Below are 23188 nucleotides of genomic sequence, written 5' to 3' on the forward strand. Positions count from 1 at the left end.
GTAGATTGATGGAGGCTTCACCTCCCTCCTAGTCTAAGACACAGGCCAGAGGGGCGTGACACAGCCTATGACTGGCAGAAATCCGCCCACAACATGTTATTTCCACAAAATAATAAAGATTTAATTTTAACCACTTAAGCCCCGAATGATTTGGCTGCTCAATGACCAGGCCCTATTTTGAGATTCGGCACTGCGTGAATTTAACGGACAATTGCGTGGCCGTGCGACGCTGTTCCCAAATTAAATTGACGTCCTTTTTTTCCCACAAACAGAGCTTTCTGTTGGTGGTATTTGATCACCTGTGCGATTTTTATTTTTTGCGCTATAAACAAAAAAATAGCGACAATTTTGAAAAAATATCAATATTTTTCACATTTTTTTTTTATGAAATTCTCAAAAAAAATGTAAAAATCAAAATTTTTTTAACATTTTAGGCCAATTTGTTTTCTGCTACATATTTTTGGTAAAAAAAAAATCGCAATAAGCGTATTTTGATTGGTTTGCGCAAAAGTTACTAGCTACGGGAAAGTTTTATGTCATTTTTATTGTTTTTTTTTAAACTAGTAATGGGGGCGATCTGCAATTTTTTTTGCGGGACTGCGACATGCGGCGGACAGATCGGACACCTAACAGACATTTTTGACACTTGTGGGGGTACCAGTGACATTACTACAGTAATCAGTTCTATATATATGCACTGTTACTGTAAAAATGACACTGGCAGGAAAGGGGTTAAATTTACTGGTGATCAAGGGGTTAAGTGTGTCCCTAGGGGCGTGATTCTAACTGTTAGGGGGCGTGGTTAGTGAAGTAATCACAGAGACATACGATCCTACATAGCAGGATCGCATAGCCTCGGTCATTACTTCAGGGAGAATGACAGACAGTTGTGTTTACATCAGCCGTCTGTCTTTCTCCCTCTCCTGAGGGAGATTGCGAGTGGCCGGCGGACATCGGAGGCGCCGGTCACACGCGCTGGCTAGGCAGGGAACGAGCGGGGGGGAGGGGGGGGGGTTATTAAAATAACTACAGAGCCGTCATCCACATACAGAAATAAAGGGAACAATGTAAATTAAAGTGTGAGGGTTTATGTAGCACTGCCCCCTTCAGGACTGCTAGATAACACACCCTCGGGTCCCCCTGGGTTATCGTTAGCAACACTGTTATTCACAATTTAACACTTTAATACTTGGCTCAGTCTATGATCAGTCCAGGGGTATGTAGTTGTTTTTTGGCGTTTTATTTTAAATAGGGTTAGGAGAAAGGAATAGTGGGATACCCCAAATGACCAATTCACAAGTTGCGAGGACTTCTATCTGATGATGCAGCCAGGCTGCTGATCCACCTTGCTACTTAGGTAGATTTGGGTTTAAGTCTCTTGCCAGAAGACTTGGTGAACTACATTTCTCGTCGGGACACTCTCAGTATCCCCTTTCTGGACTGCTGACACCTGTCCACTGGCTATTCTACTTTTGGGGTGGCCCCCCTCAGGTCAGACCCCTTGACACGATCCCCTGTACGCACTATACTGTTTTTCTAGGGTCTCCAGTGTGTCCCCACTCAGTCAGCTCCTGGACCTCTGGGTTCAGCTCCTTTCCTCTGGCCCTCAGGACGACCTCCTGATGCCACGTGCCACTGCTACAGAGGAGGAGGCAACCGCCACCCTCCCTCCAAGACTCTGCTCCCCAGCCAAAGACCCCACAGCATATGTGCTCCTGGCTTTTTTATAGTTTCCCAGAATGCACCGAGACAGCCTGTCTCTGCCAATCACCAGGACTGTATCAAAGCCTGTGCATCCATTGGTCAGGTTTCCTTCCACTGTCAAACATGCCTCCCTATTGGACCAGTGTGAAACACTAGCTAGACCCAATGAATCACACACTGAGCAGACTGAGCAGACCTAACTCACAGATCCTGCTCTCTGGTAGGCAGAAAGCAATATCGATTTACCTGCTGCTCCTCTGATAGGCAGACAGAGCCTAAAACGATACTCTCTCACTATCACCTACCTAGAAGGGTGCTACACTCACCCCCCACCAAACCGAGCCATGTCCTCACTAGCACCTACCTAGGAGGGTGCTACACTCACCCCCCCCCCCCCACCAAACCGAGCCATGTCCTCACGAGCACCTACCTAGGAGGCTGCTACACTTAGTATCACTTTAACAAGATAAAGTCTATTAAATCTTCAGTCATATCAGATATAAATGAGGACATACCGGTTTTGGTCATGTATTCGGGTGCGATCGGAGTTAGGTTGTGGAGGGTCTTTGTGGAAAGCTCTCGTATGACACTGTAAAGAAAACAGATGTGTTTAATACATTTCATTTTCCCAATCTATTCTTCATAATTAAAGTGAAATCAGGGCAAAAAATCTATTGGCACAAGTTGGATAGAAGTCGCTTTGAAGTAGTACAGGAACCTTTTCTAAAGCGACTTCAGTAGTGCTAATTAAGACAGCTCTCATTGACTAACATGGGATTTCACTTGTCATGTGACTTGAGGTCTCACAAGTCCGATCCCAAGTCCTCGCAGTGGGAACCGAGCCTAAGGCCTTTTTCACATGGCTTTCTGATCCGGTCCCTGTCAGTTTTTTCAGGTGGACCGGATCGGATGCTCCATGCACCTCTATGGAGCAGTGGATGTCAGCGGTGACATCTCCACTGACACCCGCTGCTATCCGATCCGATCCTGACCGTGAAATCCAGATGGATGGAAACCCTATTTTCCATCCGTCTGGAGGATCGGATCGGATCTAATTAAAATGGACAGGCTGTCTGTTTTCATCTGATCCCCCATAGAGGAGAGCGGGGATCTGACAGCTCTGTCTCTGCACACAGAGCGAAGATGGACCTGTCATCAACCTGCTCAGCGATTCCCGCTGAGCAAAACAGAGTCCGTGTGAAAGGACCCTAATGGCACTTTTCCACTGCAAGTACCGGCTCGGCTCCACTCGGCCCTGCTTGGCTCTGTTTGGTTGTCCACTGCATGGTACGGTGTTGGAACGGTTCGGTACGGTTTGCTTTTCCGCTAAAGTACAGTGGGTGGGATAACAACAATTCTCTGACCAATCAGTGGCTAGTAATGACAAACAGTCAAGGCTGCATGCAAAGGATTGTGGGATATGGTACCGGTACGGCCCTCTTGTAACCACAACTCAGGTGGTACTGTTTAAGCGAGTCGTACCGTTCGGTTCCATGTAGCGGAAAAGCGCCGCCGTACCGTACCAAACCATTCCAACACCGTACCATGCAGTGGAAAAGCGCCGCCGTACCGTACTGTACCAAACCGTTCCAACACCGTACCATGCAGTGGAAAAGCGCCGCCGTACCGTACCAAACCGTTCCAACACCGTCCCATGCAGTGGAAAAGCGCCGCTGTACCGTACCAAACCATTCCAACACCGTACCATGCAGTGGAAAAGCGCCGCCGTACCGTACCAAACCGTTCCAACACCGTCCCATGCAGTGGAAAAGCGCCGCCGTACCGTACCAAACCGTTCCAACACCGTACCATGCAGTGGAAAAGCGCCGCCGTACCGTACCAAACCGTTCCAACACCGTACCATGCAGTGGAAAAGCGCAAAAGCGAGCCGAACCATTCGGTTCCATGCAGTGGAAAAGCGCCATTAGGAAGACCGCGGTGTGATATAAATGAAAACACTTATAAGCATGATCACGACAGAAGTTGTTTTATATATTAAAAGAAAAAAAAAAAGCAGCAATGTGGAATAAAAAATAGAAAATTGCCTAAACCAGCCCCGCAAAGGTAACATTTTATTATAGTTTCTACGGAAGAAGCTGAACACAATGAAGTCTTTGAAGACAAAAGCGGCCCAGATTTAGGCAATGACGGGTGTAATGTCGCTCCAGAACACCTTGTATCATTAAAGCGAATTGATGAAAACAATAAACAATGACTATCGGCGAGGAGGAAAGTAACAGGTGTCGGATTGGGAGTCAAAGCACGCGGTTTTATTGGGGTTTTAGGATGAAGGAACGGCGCTCGGGAACCTAGGTGTGAAGATAATAACTGCCACAAAAAAGGCAAAATATATGATGTCAGAGGGATGGGATAAAAGCGGCTATTGTGTACAGCGGAGGCAGAGATCAGAAGAGCCTTCTATCCACAACATCAAATGGGCTACAAAATAAAGAACACGACGGGAAAAGGGAAAAGTCTTATCTAATACAGTCCTCCGGGACCCATCACACATTATTGGATTAACAGGTCATCATTTTTTACGATTTGCTCCCTTAATGACCACACCATATTTTGCAATTCGGCACTGCGTTATTTTAACGGACTATTGCGCAGTCGTTGAGAAAAAAACATTCCCCGCTGGGTGATCTCTGTACATTGCAGGGATTGTAACAAACTTTGTTGCAGATTCCTAACTTTTGTTATTCTGAAGAAATCATTGTTTGTTCCTCTGTGCTGAGTGGGTCAAATGGGAGTGGTTTCATAATTATCTATCAGCTGCGGCATCTGCAGGACACTAATGAGGAAATCTGCGGGGCCTGCATCCCTTTAGATGTGTTCCTATTGGGAATATCTCACCAAAAATGACATTTTTGTTGCAGGGGATGCCAGAAATCTGACTTGTATCTTAGTGCAGACTTCTGGGAAAATTGGTGAGCCAATCACACAAGCAGGAAATGATGTTTCTGGGGGTGTGGTCAGTATACATTCTGTGTACAGAACAGCTCCAGGCGGACATATTGTATTACATTTTCAGAAAATTACAGCCGCTGTAGATTAAAAAGGAAAGGTCGTTTTTAATAACATTCACTTACAATATGATTTGTGTCGCAATTGTATACTCTATATTGTTTTATCTTTGTTTGGTATTTTTTCCCCCATGAAAGTGGAGTTGCCCTTTAATGGCATCCCAGTCTTAGTCCGTAGGGTTCAATATTGAGTTGGCCCACCCTTTGCAGCTATAACAGCTTCAACTCTTCTGGGAAGGCTGTCCACAAGGTTTAGGAGTGTCTATGGAAATGTTTCACCATTCTTCCAGAAGTGCATTTGTGTGGTCAGGCACGGATGTTGGATGAGAAGGCCTGGCTCAGAGTCTTCACTCTAATTCATCCCAATGGTGTTCTATTGGGTTGAGGTCAGGACTCTGTGCAGGTCAGTCAAGTTCCTCCACCCCAAACTCGCTCATTCAGGCCAGTTAAAGGTTGGGGCAGTTGGCGTTCTTTTATACTCCCTGAGGAGCTTCTAATCATTGGTACCTAACGTGAAACACCAAACCGGTGTGCCGACACAGGGGCGTGTATGTGCAGGGCTGGCGCTACCTGTAAGATGACCTAGGCAGCCGCCTAATGCGCAACTTAGCAGGGGGCACCGGCATCCTGCACCCGTAATCAGTAATAGACCGGCCGCCGGCCGATGCAGCACTCCTCATGCTGTGCCGCCTGAGGGCTACAGCAAGCTACGCTATGCGAGGACCTCCAGTGTCGCCGAAATCCCCATACGAAAGCATTGAATAATGCCTTCCTATGGGGAGGTCTAATGCATGTACGCCGTAGGTCTAATGCACGTGCGCGGCCATTGCTGCGCATGCGCATTAGGTCTCCCCCCGCCGGCGGGGAAGGAGAGTAGGCGGAGCCTGACCCATGGCCGAGGTAAGTCACTGAAGGGGTTTTAACCCTTTCAGCAACTTGGGATGGGGGGGGGGGGGAGAGAGCATATGGGGGAGGGGGGGGCAGCAATTTTTATTTTGCCCATGGCGGCAAAAATCCTTGCACCGGCCCTGTGTATGCGAGCAAAAAATGCACTGTGTCTGGCACTGGTGTACAGTTGGGGTCACAGCGTAGTAAAATACCGGGGGTCACACTCGGCTCTACATTGCGAGTACAGCAAACGGATTTTGTTCCAAGACCTTTTTTACTTCATTTAACACTGAAGTGTAACAAACCCTCTGACACCATTAGGATTTATTTTGATTGTGTATCCAGTGTAGTAAAATGCTCACAAAATAGATTTTGATCCTTATCAGATGAGATGAATACTCGATTCTCTGTATTCTGCAGTGTTTGTGTAACCTTGTATGACCTGCAGGCTTGTTTCATTCTTTCTGCAGATATTGTATACTTATGAAGAATGTTGCTGGTGGCAGTAGTATTTTTCACCTGAGATTTGTGGTATTTTCTGTTACACCTGTTTATCTGGTTTGGGGTTTTTTCACAGGTGAGTGGCTGCAGTGTCCGGGATGCGGTACTGTAACCAGAGCCAGGCCTGCGGGTCGTATTTACTGCGTGACAATTGATTTGTGTCACTGATTATAGAGGACGTCTGCAGGCCTTACTGTACAAAAGAGAGGACACAGGGGGTAAGAGCAAGCTCCTTAGACAAGTAGTCACACAAGACATTGTCAGGGGGAATTTATCGAGCAAACTAGCGACATAATTATATGCAAATCAGGCTGCCTCTAGTTATGCAAAATTTAATAAATGTGTTCACAGTGCATTTGCGACCCCTGCGCCTCTAATTCTGGGCAGCCAACTGCGACAGCTTTGGACAGGTGTGGGACTAATTTATCTTTTGTGACAGTGCGAGGTCCTGCCACTGTAAAAATGTAGGAGAAAAATGACGCAGGTTTCTCACTATGGCTTAATGAAAAGTTCCAGACTGTTGTTTCTGAGTGGTCTCATCTGTAGTCCTGGATTGGGGCCTAGAGCTTGAAGGTTCTACAGCAGGGGTCTTCTATTGCCCTCCAGTTGTTCAGGAACTACAATTCCCATCATGCCTGGTCATGTCTGTGAATGTCAGAGATTTACAATGCCTCATGGGAAGTGTAGTTCTGCAACAGCTGGAGGGTTGTAGTTTTAGGATCCCTGTTCTAAAGTGTTCAGGGTGGGACAGAACCTTCAATCCTGTGTCTGGATTTTACTGGGTGCCTACAGTGAGTACACAGCTGTGCAGGGTAGTTATACACAAGCATGAGGATAGCTCAGGGCTCCCAGTTTGGAGACAACTCCTATATTGGAGACAGGCGATCTCACCCAGGGGTCAGAGGAGCCCCAGCCAGGAGTCAAGAGACAGTTAGTTTTACCCAGGGGTCAGAGAAGTTAAGAAACAGGAGGTCTAAACCAGGCATCAGAGGGACCCCAGCCAGAAGTCAAGAGACAGGAGGTTCCAACCAGGGGTCAGAGACACCCCAGTCTGAAGTCAAGAGACAGGAGGTTCCAACCAGGGGTCAGAGGCACCCCAGCCAGAAGTCAAGAGGCAGGAGGTTCCAACCAGGGGTCAGAGGCATCTCAGCCAGAAATCAAGAGACAGGAGGTCCCAACCAGGCGTCAGAGGCACCCCAGCCAGAAGTCAAGAGGCAGGAGGTTCCAACCCAGGGTCAGAGGCGTCTCAGCCAGAAATCAAGAGACAGGAGGTTCCAACCAAGGGTCAGAGGCGTCTCAGCCAGAAATCAAGAGACAGGAGGTTCCAACCAGGCGTCAGAGGCACCCCAGCCAGAAGTCAAGAGACAGCAGGTTCCAACCAGGCGTCAGAGGCACCCCAGCCAGAAGTCAAGAGACAGCAGGTTCCAACCAGGCGTCAGAGGCACCCCAGCCAGAAGTCAAGAGACAGCAGGTTCCAACCAGGCGTCAGAGGCACCCCAGCCAAAAGTAAAGAGGCACCAACCAAGGGTCAGAGGCGTCTCAGCCAGAAATCAAGAGACAGGAGGTCCCAACCAGGCGTCAAAGGCACCCCAGCCAGAAGTCAAGAGACAGGAGGTTCCAACCAGACGTCAGAGGCACCCCAGCCAGAAGTCAAGAGGCAGGAGGTTCCAACCAAGGGTCAGAGGCATCTCAGCCAGAAATCAAAGAGACAGGAGGTCCCAACCAGGCGTCAGAGGCACCCCAGCCAGGAATCAAGAGACAGGAGGTTCCAACCAGGGGTCAGAAGCACCCCAGCCAGAAATCAAGAGACAGAAGGTCCCAACCAGGGGTCAGAGGTGTCCCAGCCAGGAATCAATAGACAGGAGGTCTCAACCATAAGTATGATGGGCTCCTATCAGGGTGCCAGGAGAACCTCTATCCACAGGCCAGGAGTGGGCCGTGCAGAAGGACAGTGCGACTAAAGGCTAAGACAACCAAGTAAACCAGGAAAGCTGGGCAACACAGTCAGAGGGACTGGTAAGAAGAGCAGCAGCGCTGCTAACAAGTTAGCAAGGTCACTCTGCATTTTCAGTTGACTCTTCATGCTGACATGGAAGAACCTCTGTGTGGGCAACTGAGGTTTATGTGAACTTCTCGTTTTGTTTTATAAAAGTGGGCTGCCATGCTCTTAAATACAGTTTGGACTGGCGAAACTCAACGTACTCATACAGTTTGGAAAAAGCACCTACAACATAAGTATGATCCCCCCAATACCACATCTTGTGGATGGGACAGATTTCTAAAAAGTGAGAAGTATGTCACCAGCAATATAAGGATCCACAGAAAGGGTCCAGAACGTTCCGTCTATCGAAAAAAAAAAAAAAAGAAGAAAATGGCGCATACCATTGTGCCATCATTTGTTTTGATTTTCTAAACATAATTCAGCAGGTTGGATCAGGAATTAGTATTGTATTGAAGTGGTTTATTTCTGTCTGTGCCTTCCTGTACTAGTGACACCTGCTTGCCGCTTTCCAAATTTCTTGTTCTGGTGTTACAGGAACCAGAAGTGAGAAAATCTCCAACATAAGGTTCATGGACAGAAAAGTTGCCTCTAAAGGTTCTCAGCTACAGTTCCTGGGGTCCAGTGATGTCTTCCCGCAGCCAGTTTTACTTACAGCTGCAGGTCCCTGACGCTGCCATCTTGGATTTAGAAGCCGTCTATGGCTTCCCAAGGAACCCCAGCCACCTCTCTGCACGCAAGGGGCTTTGTGACTGGTCCTGGGGATGGGCAATCCTGTGAGGATTGCAAAAGTGGGAGTGGATACCGGTAACAATTGGTACTCCCTCCCCCCACTCCACCCTAAAAAACACCTCGTAACTCCTTGTTACAGGTAGAAGGGAGAACAAGCAAACCAGCGGGCCTTCACTTTTTCAATGAAGTTCTGCTTTAACTGCCTAGAGGTACATCCTCCCTTATGAAGTGGCAGGCAGGTACACAGGTTCGACCAATTATACCATCGCTCAACGGGAGGCTTCAGGTGGTAGTTAGACATCCATCAGGCCCTTAGGTTGCCTTGTGGATGATCTGGCTTTGGCAGGGAGGCACAGGCATCTGTCACACCATGAAGTGATGGATGCTGAAGATCCTGGTGGTGATTCTAGCCTTACAAAAGAGCAAAGACTGAATTGACGGAAGGCTGCCCTGGTCAGGTTTTATTTTTCTATATAATCTATTTTATATCTTTTAATAATACAGAAGAGTCAATGTACACATGTAGACAGAAACAGACCTTAGTGGGGTATAGACTGTGGTATGGTCCAGGGTACACAAGTCCACTATACAATAATATGGAGAATGTGCTAAAGACCTAGAGCCTGGTGTGCCAACATCCCTAATACGTATGCGAAAGATTTAGGTTCCCCTAAATTGGGACTTTTTAGGCACAGATAATTGAAAAGATAGGTGGATCATATAAATAAAGAAGTTTTTATTAAATACAAATAGAAATCAAAATTTAAGAACAGTGTGCAAGCAAAAAACAAACAGAGAGGATATAACTTATAGTGCTCGAACATAACCCGACATGTTTCGGAGCTGAGGGTACTTGCTCCTTCTTCAGGGGAGTTCAAGCAGTACTAGGGTTATACCGTAACTGAGTTTAAAAGAGGCCTGCACAGAGGTTAAAAACAACTGGTGATAAAGATTGGTCCGGCAAACATGTATAGCAGTGTGGGTTATAGATCGATGTTAATATTTAGAGAGGAGAGACACAGCTGTTAAATCACGGACGTGACCGACACTCAAACTGGGCATCTGGAGTCCTCAAACAAAGGGGGGAAGCCAGGTACAGTTTCTTGAAAGAGATATAGGTACAGCCGGTCTTGATAATGACACAGGTTATAATGAGATAGAAAACGTCCTCTCCACACTGCAGCCAGCAACCAAAATGCAGCATTTTGGTTGCTGGCTGCAGTGTGGAGAGGACGTTTTCTATCTCATTATAACCTGTGTCATTATCAAGACCGGCTGTACCATATATCTCTTTCAAGAAACTGTACCTGGCTTCCCCCCTTTGTTTGAGGACTCCAGATGCCCAGTTTGAGTGTCGGTCACGTCCGTGATTTAACAGCTGTGTCTCTCCTCTCTAAATATTAACATCGATCTATAACCCACACTGCTATACATGTTTGCCGGACCAATCTTTATCACCAGTTGTTTTTAACCTCTGTGCAGGCCTCTTTTAAACTCAGTTACGGTATAACCCTAGTACTGCTTGAACTCCCCTGAAGAAGGAGCAAGTACCCTCAGCTCCGAAACATGTCGGGTTATGTTCGAGCACTATAAGTTATATCCTCTCTGTTTGTTTTTTGCTTGCACACTGTTCTTAAATTTTGATTTCTATTTGTATTTAATAAAAACTTCTTTATTTATATGATCCACCTATCTTTTCAATTATCTGTGCCTAAAAAGTCCCAATTTAGGGGAACCTAAATCTTTCACTATACAATAATAAGACGATGTGACGTCACACACTCCTCCCCCCGTACGCGTTACGTTCGTGGATGGGACTTCATCTGCGGGGACGTAACGCGTACGGGGGGAGGAGTTAGGACGTCACCCGCAGCCACCACGCTGTACTGAGTATCTGTATGCTGCCTGATTCTTACACTGTGACAGTGCATTGCTTGTGAATACATAATTTTAAAGTGCTACAATAAAATTGTGGATATCAATCAGAGAGCACTAGATCCTTTCTTTCATTTATATGACATCCGGGGATCCATGGAGATTATTCAGGAACTCCTTCGTTGGGATCGGATCTGTCTGTGGATGGTCTATCACTCTATAGGCTCTGTGACCCCTAGTGGTCAAGTTGCTAAGGTGAGAGGCAGTGTGTTTTTTGGTGGATAGGCTGTATCATCACGGAAACCCCATTGCATGGAGTTTGCATTCATCTTTTTTTCACACAAGGCTTCTTTCTTTCTGTTTATCAGTCATCAAATTTTATAAGGACTTTTATTCAATCTTATTGCACTTTTTGACAAATTGCACGGTTTATTGTTATTCAATTCTTTTATGTGCTGCACTACTTTTTCCTACAGTGTTCAGCAGCAGCCGATTTATTAATATTTCATTGTGTGGTTGATCGTGCGCTGAATATTATCTTTTATTTGTGGACTCAGGCTGACATATCAATCATGAAGAACCAAAATTAGGACTGTAAAATGGTACAGCCAGTTAGCGATTGTCTCCTGGTGTCAGGGTGCTAACCAGAAGAGAAATGCACGAAGACCTGGCAAATTTGCCCATGTCCAACATGGCTGAACTCAGCAGACATTGCTGATTGGTCTTCAGCTTCCTGTATCTTGTGCTTCCATGTGCTCAGTATTCTGACTTGGATTTCTTGTTACCGACCCAGCTTGCTTGTTTGACCTGTCTCCTCCACCTCTCCTGGCTCCACCGACTTGCTCTTACTTGCTCCCTGCATAGGACCATGGCTTGTTCCTGACTACTCTTCTGCCTGATTACCGCTACCTAACATGGCTCCTGCCCCTGACTATGTCTCCTGTCCAGCCCTGCCTGCACATCCAGTGCGCCATCTTACCCAGCTGCCTTCCAGTTCGGCCCGTCTCCAGGAACAGATCCATCCAGCAACAGTACAGTTGGCAACCTGTGCTTCTCTGGGATCAGCATCCCCTGTCACCACTCTCAGGGGTGTTGTGCACTCAGCTACAAGGGAAGCCCTCCCGTCGCTTCAGCCTCAGACCAGGTACATGACACCTGGTCAGGTATTTTAAAGAGATACGGTCTTAAACGTACATGCATCATAATGATTTTTTTTTTTCTTTTTTTATATCAACTCTGCAGAGTGGGTTCCGGAAAAGCCACTTAAACTTCATCTAAAGCTTTTTGTTTCCGACTCGCATCCAGTGGCCATGATGATGACACTGATGACAGAGGGACAAGCTGATCACAGGAGCACTGCACTGACCTTTGAAGCTGACCAGCAGATTGGAGACACAAACAGTGATCCCTGAGGGTGCAGTCACAGCTTGGACAGCATGTCAGAGCACAGCACAGGTTACTATAAACAGTCAATGCGTGCAAACAATACAACGCTCGAGGCATCAATACCGCCTCAGGGATCCTATCCCGCGCCTTCCGGTCTGCTCCAGCCAAAGCACTGTTTCTTTAAGTCAACCCTTTAAAACATAGGAAAACGTTAGATAACTAGGAAAAATAACAGAGATTATTTGTGTAGTAAACACTATCATGACTACCTATAGATACCCAGAGAGTGGCAAGTAAAAGCTTTCACTTTAACTCCAATCATTCTGTTAGAATGACATACAGTATTTAACAAAAGTGAGTACACCCCTCACATTTCTGTAAATATTTTATTCTATCTTTTCATGTGACAACACTGAAGAAATGACACTTTGCTACAATGTAAAGTAGTGAGTGTACAGCTTGTATAACAGTGTAAATTTGATGTCCCCTCAAAATAACGGGGTGCACAGACTTTCGTAACCGGTCAGAAAAAGGTACCGGTTCCCAAAAAAATGTTATAGCCAGAATAGCCGTACCTTCACTTTTAAGTCTTTTAGAATATTAAAGGGTACAAGGTAGTGTATCGTTTTTAATTGCCAATACCGATACCAATATTTTGGTCATGGCATATCGGTTTCGGCCAATATCTGCCGATATTTTCGGACATTTAAAAACATTTTACACAGGTACTGTTGTGGAGGAATCTGGACCCAAACCCCTCCTCTGCACTTAAAAGCATTCAAAACACCAAGTTTGGCTGTCATTTTTTAAAATCTGGCGCCGAGTACCCGGAAGTGATGTCATGACATCACGTCCGGGTTTTCACATGGAGACCCGATCAGAGCTGAATGCAACATTGATCGGCTCTTCTTTTCGGTGGCCGTGCAGGTAGAATGCCCGGGTCTCACGGTGGGACGGGAGACCCGGGCGAGCCGCGGAAGGCAGCGGGGGGGGGGGGGGTGGGTGTCCCCTCCTGCTCCTTGTAATGACAGCCGAGTGGCTTCTCAGCCACATTGGTTATCATTACAACAAGACCGCCGACTGTTGGCTGTGGACGCCGGTACCGGGGTGATGCCTCTAGCTGCAGGACAAAGCCGGGGACAGACTTGGTCTGGGGACAGTGTCCTCAGTCCGGGGACTGTCCCTTGAAACCGGGGACGTCTGGTCACCATATCCTAGGGTGAGGACTGCCATTGCCCTTTCTGTGCACGGCTTCTACAGATAAATGTGGACGTTATGATCTATCCAGTGTGTGGCGGCCTTTTTCTTTCTCTTCCAACTCGTGGATGGATCAATCCCGCTAACTGAACCTGAAGTTTGGCGCTGGGGGAGGAGTACCGTACAGCGCAGAGTACTTTTATTTGATGTTATCTGAAAGGGAAGTTCCTTGTTAGGGATCACATACAGTCTAAGGCTGGCCATGGAAGGGTTGCTGAACTTACCCGTCCCAATGGTTAATCTTCATCTTCACCAGGTGATCAATCATTGGTGCAGTGTATTCTGGGAAACCAGCGACAAATACACTGAAAAAACAGTGAAGAACAGAGAACTTTCAGTAATAATTGTTAATAGGAAGCAAAATGCTACAGTCTACAAAAAAAGTCTACACACCCCTGTTAGAATGTCAGCTTTCTGTGATGTAAAAAAAATGAGACAAAGATAAAAAATTGCAGAACTTTTTCCACACTTAAGTGCCGGTTCACATCACAGAGATCGCATGTAATTCGGAGCGCACTGCTCCTAAATTACATGCGATCTCCGTGCGGTGCAAACTTCAGCCATACAGTAGGTAGGGAAATCGTAGGTAGGGAAATCTGATGGGGTAGGGTTTTCTGATAGAACACCGGCACCCGTGGTTGTCTGAATACCAACAAATTTAACGGGCTTAACCACTTAAGCCCCGGAAGATTTTACCCCCTTCCTGACCAGGGGGTTTTTTGCGATTTTTTACTGCGTGACTAACGGACAATTGCGCGGTCGTGCGACGCTGTACCTAAATGAATTTGACGTCCTTTTTTTCCCACAAACAGAGCTTTATTTTGGTGGTATTTGATCATCTGTGCGATTTTTTGATCATGCGCTATAAACAAAAAAAGAGCGTAAATTTTGCAAAAATAACAATATTTTTCACTTTTTTTATATGAAATTCCCCAAAAAAATGTAAAATTCAAAATTTTTTAACATTTTCGGGCCAATTTGTTTTATGCTACATATGTTTGGTAAAAAAAAAAAATCGCAAAAAGCGTATTTTGATTGGTTTGCGCAAAAGTTATCGCGTTTACTAACAAAGGGAAAGATTTTTGTCATTTTTGGTGTTTTTTTTTTTAACGAGTAATGTCGGCGATTTGCAATTTTTTTTTCGGTACTGCGACATTGCGGCAGACAGATGGGACCCTTGACTGACATTTTTGACACTTTTGGGGGTACCAGTGACATTACTGCAGTAATCAGTGCTATACATATGCACTGTTACTGTAAAAATGACACTGGCAGGGAAGGGGTTAACTGTATTGGAGAGGGAGGGGTTAAGTGTGTCCTAGGGGCGTGCTTCTAACTGTGATGGGACATGGCTACTAGTGTAAAAACTATTTCTCCCGCTCTACCGACGATCGTAGTGTGACCGGCGGACATCGGGTCCGCCGGTCACACGCGCGGACTCCTCTGTGAACGAGCCGGGGCGGGCGCACGCTCGCCCGCTGTTGGCTCAAAAGCCGGTCACAGGCTAGCGACATAGATCTACGTCACTCTGCCTGGCCGGGGCTGACTGCCGCAGTAAATATACTGTGCGCAGTCGGCAAGTGGTTAAAGTGGCTGTAAACCTCAGACATGAAATATGAACAAAGCATATCCCTCTATAGTGTGTACTTGTCTCAGTCCAGAGCACTAAGTGTCACTTCTGACTGCTCTCTGTGCAGTTCTGACAAGTTTTCCTGACACTAAGAGAAAAAAAAGGTGACAGGGGAGGGAGCCCTAGGTGATTGACAGCCTCAACTTTGTTCCTGTGCATTGTGAAGGGGGGGGGGGGGTGTCCCTTTCCTCCAATCAGCTTTTAGAGTTCTCCTCGCTGAGTGAAACTTCAGCTCTCCATCCCCTTTGTTCTGACAGCTCAGACAAGCTTTATACATTCTGGATATTGAATGGATGTAGACTAGAGAAGACTGCAGATAAACAGGTACAACTTATGCAGGAGGATTTGTTTCATCTTTGTATATCACCTGAGCCCGGTCACATCACTGGGTATATGTGAGGGTTTACAACCACTTTAAAGCCCCCTCAGCCCACACTGATTCTACAGAAAATCCAGCAATTCATAGAGGCCGGGGGTGTGAGAAGCAGCCATGGATTCCACATTACCTGATGTTGAGGAAGCAACTGACCCGATTACCAACGGCAAAATAATCTGCTATGGTCAGGACGTCGATCCCGTGTGGAAAAGTTCCCTATCAACATAGAAGAAAAGATTACAAAATTTCCGGGTGCTTTCCATCTTCAGAGAAGAGGAATTTTTATCAAAGATACATTTTTTATATAAACGTTCAGCGTAAAATACAGATACAGGGGGGCAGCAGGACAGGAGCACGTTCATTCCTATTTTGTGGGACATCTAAAGAAAAAAAAATAATAAAATTGTGTAAAACAAAAAAAAAAAAAAACAACACAGGTCATAATAACCCCGATTTCTGCATCCATAGACTCTGCAGGCAAGACCCCCTAATATGGGATTTTTTAGGGCAACAAATATCGCCAAAGCAATAAAAAAAATGTATAAATTTAAGTTTACATATACAGTATCTCACAGAAGTAAGTACACCCCTCACATTTTTGTAAATATTTTATTCTATCTTTTCATGTGAAAACACTGAAGAAATGACACTTTGCTACAATGTAAAGTAGTGAGTGTACAGCTTGTATAACAGTGTAAATTTACTGTCCCCTCAAAATAACTCCACACACAGCCATCAATGTCTAAACCGCTGGAGATCATATCCCCCCTTATGTATTTATAAATGGTGATCATATCCCCCCTTAGGTATTTATACATGGTGATCATATCCCCCCTTAGGTATTTATACATGGTGATCATATCCCCCCTTAGGTATTTATACATGGTGATCATATCCCCCCCTTATGTATTTATACATGGTGATCATATCCCCCCTTATGTATTTATACATGGAGATCATATCCCCCCTTATGTATTTAAACATGGAGATCATATCCCCCCCTTATGTATTTATACATGGAGATCATATCCCCCCTTATGTATTTATACATGGAGATCATATCCCCCCTTATGTATTTATACATGGAGATCATATCCCCCCCTTATGTATTTATACATGGAGATCATATCCCCCCTTATGTATTTATACATGGTGATCATATCCCCCCTTATGTATTTATACATGGAGATCATATCCCCCCCTTATGTATTTATACATGGGGATCATATCCCCCCTTAAGTATTTATACATGGAGATCATATCCCCCCTTATGTATTTATACATGGTGATCATATCCCCCCTTATGTATTTATACATGGAGATCATATCCCCCCTTATGTATTTATACATGGTGATCATATCCCCCCTTATGTATTTATACATGGTGATCATATCCCCCCCCTTATGTATTTATACATGGTGATCATATCCCCCCCTTATGTATTTATACATGGAGATCATATCCCCCCTTATGTATTTATACATGGTGATCATATCCCCCCTTATGTATTTATACATGGAGATCATATCCCCCCTTATGTATTTAAACATGGAGATCATATCCCCCCCTTATGTATTTATACATGGAGATCATATCCCCCCTTATGTATTTATACATGGAGATCATATCCCCCCTTATGTATTTATACATGGAGATCATATCCCCCCCTTATGTATTTATACATGGAGATCATATCCCCCCTTATGTATTTATACATGGTGATCATATCCCCCCTTATGTATTTATACATGGAGATCATATCCCCCCCTTATGTATTTATACATGGGGATCATATCCCCCCTTAAGTATTTATACATGGAGATCATATCCCCCCTTATGTATTTATACATGGTGATCATATCCCCCCTTATGTATTTATACATGGAGATCATATCCCCCCTTATGTATTTATACATGGTGATCATATCCCCCCTTATGTATTTATACATGGTGATCATATCCCCCCCCTTATGTATTTATACATGGTGATCATATCCCCCCCTTATGTATTTATACATGGAGATCATATCCCCCCTTATGTATTTATACATGGTGATCATATCCCCCCCTTATGTATTTATACATGGAGATCATAACCCCCCTTATATATATATACATGGAGATCATATCCCACCTAATGTATATATACATGGAGATCATATCCCCCCTTATGTATTTATACATGGTGATCATATCCCCCCCTTATGTATTTATACATGGTGATCATATCCCCCCTTATGTATTTATACATGGTGATCATATCCCCCCTTATGTATTTATACATGGAGATCATATCCCCCCCTTATGTATTTATACATGGTGATCATATCCCCCCCTTATGTATTTATACATGGTGATCATATCCCCCCTTATGTATTTAAACATGGTGATCATATCCCCCCTTATGTATTTATACATGGAGATCATATCCCCCCCTTATGTATTTATACATGGAGATCATATCCCCCCCTTATGTATTTATACATGGAGATCATATCCCCCCCTTATGTATTTATACATGGAGATCATATCCCCCCCTTATGTATTTATACATGGAGATCATATCCCCCCCTTATGTATTTATACAAAGAGATCATACCCCCCCCCCCTTATGTATTTATACATGGGAGATCATAACCCCCCTTATGTATATATACATGGAGATCATATCCCCCCTTATGTATTTATACATGGAGATCATATCCCCCTTATGTATTTATACATGGAGATCATATCCCCCTTATGTATATATACATGGAGATCATATCCCCCCTTATGTATTTATACAAAGAGATCATACCCCCCCTTATGTATTTATACATGGGAGATCATAACCCCCCTTATGTATTTATACATGGAGATCATATCCCCCCTTATGTATTTATACATGGCGATCATATCCCCCTTATGTATTTATAAATGAGCTCCTCCATGCCTCTTATCAGTTTGGTTGGCCTTCTCTGCACTTTCTCCAGTTCCCTGATATCCTTTATAAGAACTGGAACACAAAACTGAACTGCATATTCCAGATGAGGTCTTACTAATGATTTGTACAGGGAACAATTATCTCTCTCTCTCTGGAGTCCATGCCTCTCCCAAAACAAGAAAGGACTTTGCTTGCTTTGGAAACCGCAGCTTAGCATTGCATGCTATTATTAAGCTTAGGATCTTCCGGAACTTCCAGATGCGGCTAAACGCGCAGTAACAGCAATACAAAACGCTTCTTAGATTGCGTTTTTACAGCTTCTTTTTCCTGGCATCAGTACTGGCTTTGCAGTTCGTTTTTTTGAATGCCCCGTGTGCATGAGGCCTTAGCGGGTAGCTGAAGTGATCAGTGGCTGGATACCGGAAAGCAAAGGATATATCACCAGCCCACCAGGGAACTCCATCAAAGGGTGCAATACTTTTATTAACGATCACATCACAGCATTTAGGAGACACGCAGGGCCCGCCGTCACATGCCTGATGAAGGGGTCCTGCATGGCTCCCAAATGTCACTGTCCTTTGCAATGATGGTCAATAAAAGCACTGGACCCGTGAGGGAGTTCCCTGGTGTGCTGGTGACTAGAGATTGACTGATTATCGGCAAAGCCCATATATCAGGGGCTGATATGCACAATCCCCGATATATCTGAATCGGCCCCTGAGGTTGCCGATATTTTGGGAAAGTGCTGTACCGGAGTGATGGCTGCAGCTAGAGGCATCACCCCGGTACCGGCGTCCATAGCCAACAGTCGGCTGTCTTGTAATGATAACCGATGAGGCTGAGAAGCCGCTCAGCTGTCATCACAAGGAGCGGGAGTGGACGTCCCCCCCTCCTCCCGTCGCCTTCCATGGCTTGCCCGGGTCTCCCATCCCACCAGGAGACCCGGGCATCCTACCTGCACGGCCTGCCGAAGACCCAATCAAAGCCGCATTCGCCTCTGATCGGGTCTCCATGCAAAAACCCGGAAGTGATGTCATGACATCACGACCGGGTACTGGCGCCAAATAAAAAAAAAAATGACAGCATTCAAAACAGCCAAACTTGGCGTTTTGAACGCTTTTAAGTGCAAAGAAAGGGTTTGGGGTCTTTTAGACCCCCAGATCCCTCCACAGCAATACCTGTGTAAAAAAAAAAAAAAAAAAATTCTAAATGTCTGAAAATATTGGCAGATACCGATATGTATTGGCCAAAATATTGGTATCCACAGTAAAAAAACGATATCTGTCGATCACTACTGGTGACATATCCTTTGCATGTAGCAGCATGACGTGACAACAGGCCATGCTTCATGCCATGCGATGCCACGCTGCCCGGTCACAAGGAGTTAAAAGGAATGGCTGAGAAAAGTTACCGTACCTGTCTCCCCACATTCTCCTGGAAGGCTGCCTGGAGAACAGAAAGAACAAACAAGACAAAATGAGACACCTCTGCTTATAACCAAACAGCAACCCATGAAATAAAAACAAACACAGCGCTAAGAAATGACCCATGGCTTCACATTCTGGAATAAAGTACACCTTGTGTGGAAGGAACGGGCCCCGCGGGGCATATTGTCATTGCCGCAGTCACATGGATCGCTGCGGAATGAGACCAAACCGCGGTCTCACGTTCCTCCCGCCGAGCGCTGATCACATGTCACCCGTCTGCACACACCTCCCGCTATGAGGGGCGCAAGAGCAGCATCTGTGCAACCCTGGCTGGGCACAAAGGTCTATCAATGTGACATTCATCAGCTGGAGCCTAATAAGATGTGACAAAACGTCCTCCAATCACAAGATTAACATGCTGACAGCAATTACAATACTTAAAGCAGAGTTCCGGCCTCAAATATCTTTTTTAACTAAAAATACCCCTATAATACTAATCCATCGCCCTTTACAGAACAGCTACAGTATTGGATTTTAGTCAAAATCTTACTTTTAAAAACGCTGTCTGGACGTGGCCATCTTGGATGTGGGCATCTGAAGCTGCAGTGTAATCTGCTGTGTCCTTCTTCCTGATTCCAGGGAGTGTTCTGGGAGTTTCCAGCCTCCTGGGAGTGATGACAAACAACTCCCAGGATGCAATGCAAAGGAGGAAGTGATGTCGGTGGCCGCAGCCACTGAGGGGGGAGAAGGAGGAAGTACAATCAAAAATGCCCTGAAAATAAGGTAAGGGACCCCCGAAAATAATTGAAAATGCCCAATTGTTGATCAGCATAGCGAGCACTCCAGGAATCACTAAAATTGCAAAAAAGGCCAGAACTCCGCTTTAATATTAGTCTAAAAGATTCTAAGCACAAGGGTGTCCTTGTTTAAAGGGTATCAAATGGTTTTAATTTGTGGAAGAGTTTTAAATATATATACACACACTATATAGTCAAAAGCATTGGGACGCCTGCCTTTACACACACATGAACTTTAATGGCCTTCCAGTCTTAATCTGTAGGGTTCAATATTGAGTTGGCTCCGCCCTTTGCAGCTATAACAGCTTCAACTCTTCTGGGAAAGCTGTCCACAAGGTTTAGGAGTGTCTATGGGAATGTTTCACCATTCTTCCAGAAGTGCACTTGTGAGGTCAGGGACTGATGTTGGACAAGAAGGCCTGGCTCGCAGCCCCAGCTCTAATTTAGCCCAAAGGTGTTCTATCGGGTTGAGGTCAGGACTCTGTGCAGGCCAGTTAAGTTCCTCCACCCCAAAGTCACTCATCCATGTCTTTATGGACCTTGCTTTGTGCACTGATCCAAATCATTTGGTGGAGGGGGGGTTATGGTATGGGGTTGTTTTTCAGGGGTTGGGTTTGGCCCCTTAGTTCCAGTGAAGGGATCTGTTAAGGTGTCAGCATACCAGGATATATTGGACAATTTCATGCTCCCAACTTTGTGGGAGGAGTTTGGGGATGGCCCCTTCCTGTTCCAACATGACTGCACACCAGTGCACAAAGAATTATGTACCATTATGAATTTCTAGACACTGGCATCCTAACAACCAATGCTGTCATCAGTTGAAGAGAAGGGTCTCTGTAGCTTCCCTCAGCACTGGGGTCACATTAGCTGACTGAAATTGAGGGAGAAGAGAAACATTGGAATACTAGTCAGTACCAGTGTGCAAAAGGGTATTTGCTTTGGAAGAAAAAATGACCTCTAACGTTCGGTGTCCTACATGTGGGGATGTTGCTGCATTATGTAAACAAGGGGTCTCCAAACTTTCTAAGCAAAGGGCCAGTTTACTGCTCTTTAGGCCTGTGGGCACAGAAAATGGTATCAGTAAAAAGAATAGTGCCCCAACGATGGTATCAATGAGGAGAATAATGTCACATGTTTAGTGTCAGTGGAGGAATAATGTCTCATTGTTGCTGCCAGTGGAGAAATAGTTCCTCATGTCTGGTGTCAGTGGGAGGAATAGTGTCCCATCGTTGGTGTCAGTGAGAGGAATAGTGCCCCATCATTGGTGTCAGTGGGAGGAATAGTGCCCCATCATTGGTGTCAGTGGAAATAGTGCCCCATCAGTGGTGTCAGTGGGAGGAATAGTGCCCCATCATTGGTGTCAGTGGGAGGAATAGTGCCCCATCATTGGTGTCAGTGGGAGGAATAGTGCCCCATCATTGGTGTCAGTGGGAGGAATAGTGCCCCATCATTGGTGTCAGTGGGAGGCATAGTGCCCCATCATTGGTGTCAGTGGGTGGAATAGTTCTCCATCATTGGTGTCAGTAGGAAGAATAGTGTCCCATCATTGGTGTCAGTGGGAGGAATAGTGCCCCATCATTGGTGTCAGTGGGAGGAATAGTGCCCCATCATTGGTGTCAGTGGGAGGAATAGTGCCCCATCATTGGTTGTCAGTGGGAGGCATAGTGCCCCATCATTGGTGTCAGTGGGTGGAATAGTTCTCCATCATTGGTGTCAGTAGGAGGAATAGTGCCCCATCATTGGTATCAGTGGGAGGAATAGTACCCCATCATTGGTGTCAGTGGGAGGAATAGTGCCCCATCATTGGTGTCAGTGGGAGGAATAGTGCCCCATCATTGGTATCAGTGGGAGGAATAGTACCCCATCAATGGTGTCAGTGGGAGGAATAGTGCCCCATCATTGGTATCAGTGGGAGGAATAGTACCCCATCATTGGTGTCAGTGGGAGGAATAGTGCCCCATCATTGGTGTCAGAGGGAGGAATAGTGCCCCATCATTGGTATCAGTGGGAGGAATAGTGCCCCATCATTGGTGTCAGTGGGAGGAATAATACCTCATCATTGGTATTAGTGGGAGGAATAATACCTCATCATTGGTGTCAGTGGGGGGAAGAATAGTACCTCTTATCGTTAGTTTACCAAAGGCCAGATAAAGTCAAGCAAAGGGCCGCATCCTGCCCCCGTGCCACAGTTTGGAGACCACTGATGTAAACTATTAGAATAGTTTTTTACATTTAAGAATGGGGTGCCTGAAGATTGTCTGTAATTTTAAAGGGTGCCTTGACTGAAGAAAGGTTGAGAAACATTGATCTACCCCGTCCCTCTTATCTTCTAATAAATCAGGTTATAGATCAGTAGGTCTGGAAGCATTGGAAGCAAAGCTGCAGGGTTTGAAAAGGACGTCTCATTAGCAGCTATGAAAGGGACAGCCGGGGACGTCCTCAGGGAACAAACAGCCCGTAGAGTGAGCCCAGAGCTACCGTTACAGGAGGAGTCATTATGAGGATAAACCCAGCAATGCTGATCTACAACACAGACCTCATACAGTAAGCTTTCTTCAAAGCCAACAGACACTGGAGTCCGATACAGAGAAAGAATGGAAGCCTGTCGCTGGCAACCAACTGCTGCTTCTAGGGCCGGTTCACAACACGAATCGCACAGGAAA

The 23188-nt window shown here is 45.5% G+C and overlaps 1 protein-coding gene across 1 annotated transcript in view; it reads right to left on the reverse strand.

Moving 5' to 3' along the window:
• The window catches only part of TBCD (tubulin folding cofactor D), a 315022-nt gene that overhangs the window by 96320 nt on the left and 195514 nt on the right, over positions 1–23188 (reverse strand). The window contains exons 16-19 of the mRNA XM_082272657.1: positions 19718–19747; positions 15505–15590; positions 13593–13673; positions 2220–2293 (exon numbers count right to left, since the gene is read on the reverse strand). Of these exons, the coding sequence (XP_082128783.1) occupies positions 2220–2293; positions 13593–13673; positions 15505–15590; positions 19718–19747 (271 nt within the window). The remainder of the gene's footprint in view (positions 1–2219; positions 2294–13592; positions 13674–15504; positions 15591–19717; positions 19748–23188) is intronic.

The sequence above is a fragment of the Pelophylax lessonae genome (assembly GCF_965119305.1).
Source record: "Pelophylax lessonae genome assembly, chromosome: 11".
NCBI classification, from domain to species: Eukaryota; Metazoa; Chordata; class Amphibia; order Anura; family Ranidae; genus Pelophylax; species Pelophylax lessonae.